General features: G+C 29.7%; 2 protein-coding genes across 2 annotated transcripts in view; one reads left to right on the top strand and one right to left on the bottom strand.

Annotated features, from left to right (window-relative positions):
- LOC105623207 (probable ATP-dependent RNA helicase DHX35) overlaps positions 1-650 on the bottom strand; it is an 18,578-nt gene extending 17,928 nt beyond the window's left edge. Inside the window, exons 1-2 of the mRNA XM_012204607.1 lie at positions 623-650; positions 144-355 (exon numbers count right to left, since the gene is read on the bottom strand). Of these exons, the coding sequence (XP_012059997.1) occupies positions 144-355; positions 623-650 (240 nt within the window). The remainder of the gene's footprint in view (positions 1-143; positions 356-622) is intronic.
- The window catches only part of LOC105623206 (probable methylthioribulose-1-phosphate dehydratase), a 3,648-nt gene that overhangs the window by 1,109 nt on the left and 1,642 nt on the right, over positions 1-897 (top strand). The gene's annotated exons all lie outside the window — the stretch shown is intronic.

Consider the following 897-nt stretch of genomic DNA (forward strand, 5'->3'; position numbering starts at 1 on the left):
TTAATTTATTATATATATATATATATTATATATATATATATATATATAGTTTGATGAAAGTGAAAAAAAAAAAGTTTTTAGTGCAAACTGCGATTCAGTGTAGCGATAGAACAAGACACATTAAATATTTGATTGAGTTTTACCTGAGGAATTTGTGTACTTTTACCACAGCCTGTTTCACCGACTAACACCAATGTCTGGTATTTCTCCAACAAGTAAATAATATGATCTTTGTTTTTGAATATAGGCAATCGTTGACGTTGCATGTCAAGCGCGAGCGAATGATGTGCATTGTAAACAAATTGTGTTGATGAATGGGCATCAATGTCAGGTCTATCCTCCTGCCATGTGTTATCTGATTAATAAAGTGAATAAATAAACTTGATTAGTAATTGACATCTCACAATTTTTATTTTACAAATAAAACTTTTGCATATTTCGTGTGTTAAATTAAATTTAGTTAAATTGAATAGTAGACGAACTATCGAATTGCAAACTATTTTTTGCTCAAAATGGCAGTTAAATAATTGTTATTCATTAGCATATCTCGATATAAACGTTGAAGACAACTGGATCTAATGAAATTGCAATATAAATACACGAATGAATGACATAACCTTACCCGGCTTGGAGAAAAGCAGCCGAAACATCTTTGGAGTTTAAAACAACTTTGATAGAAGACTTATATTTACATATATGTATACTAGTTAAATGAAAAAATACAGATAATATAAGTAAAGTCAAAATAAATACAATTCTATATCAATACCGTAAGAGGCGTCTAACAGCTGCTAATAGCGTCTAATGTATGTATGACACACTATGCATATCATGATACAAACTATAGCAAGTTTTATGGCAGTCCATTAGATGGCTCTTTTCATAGTTACCCTATAT

This window comes from Atta cephalotes (genome assembly GCF_000143395.1).
Source record: "Atta cephalotes unplaced genomic scaffold scaffold00054, whole genome shotgun sequence".
In the NCBI taxonomy this organism is placed as follows: domain Eukaryota; kingdom Metazoa; phylum Arthropoda; class Insecta; order Hymenoptera; family Formicidae; genus Atta; species Atta cephalotes.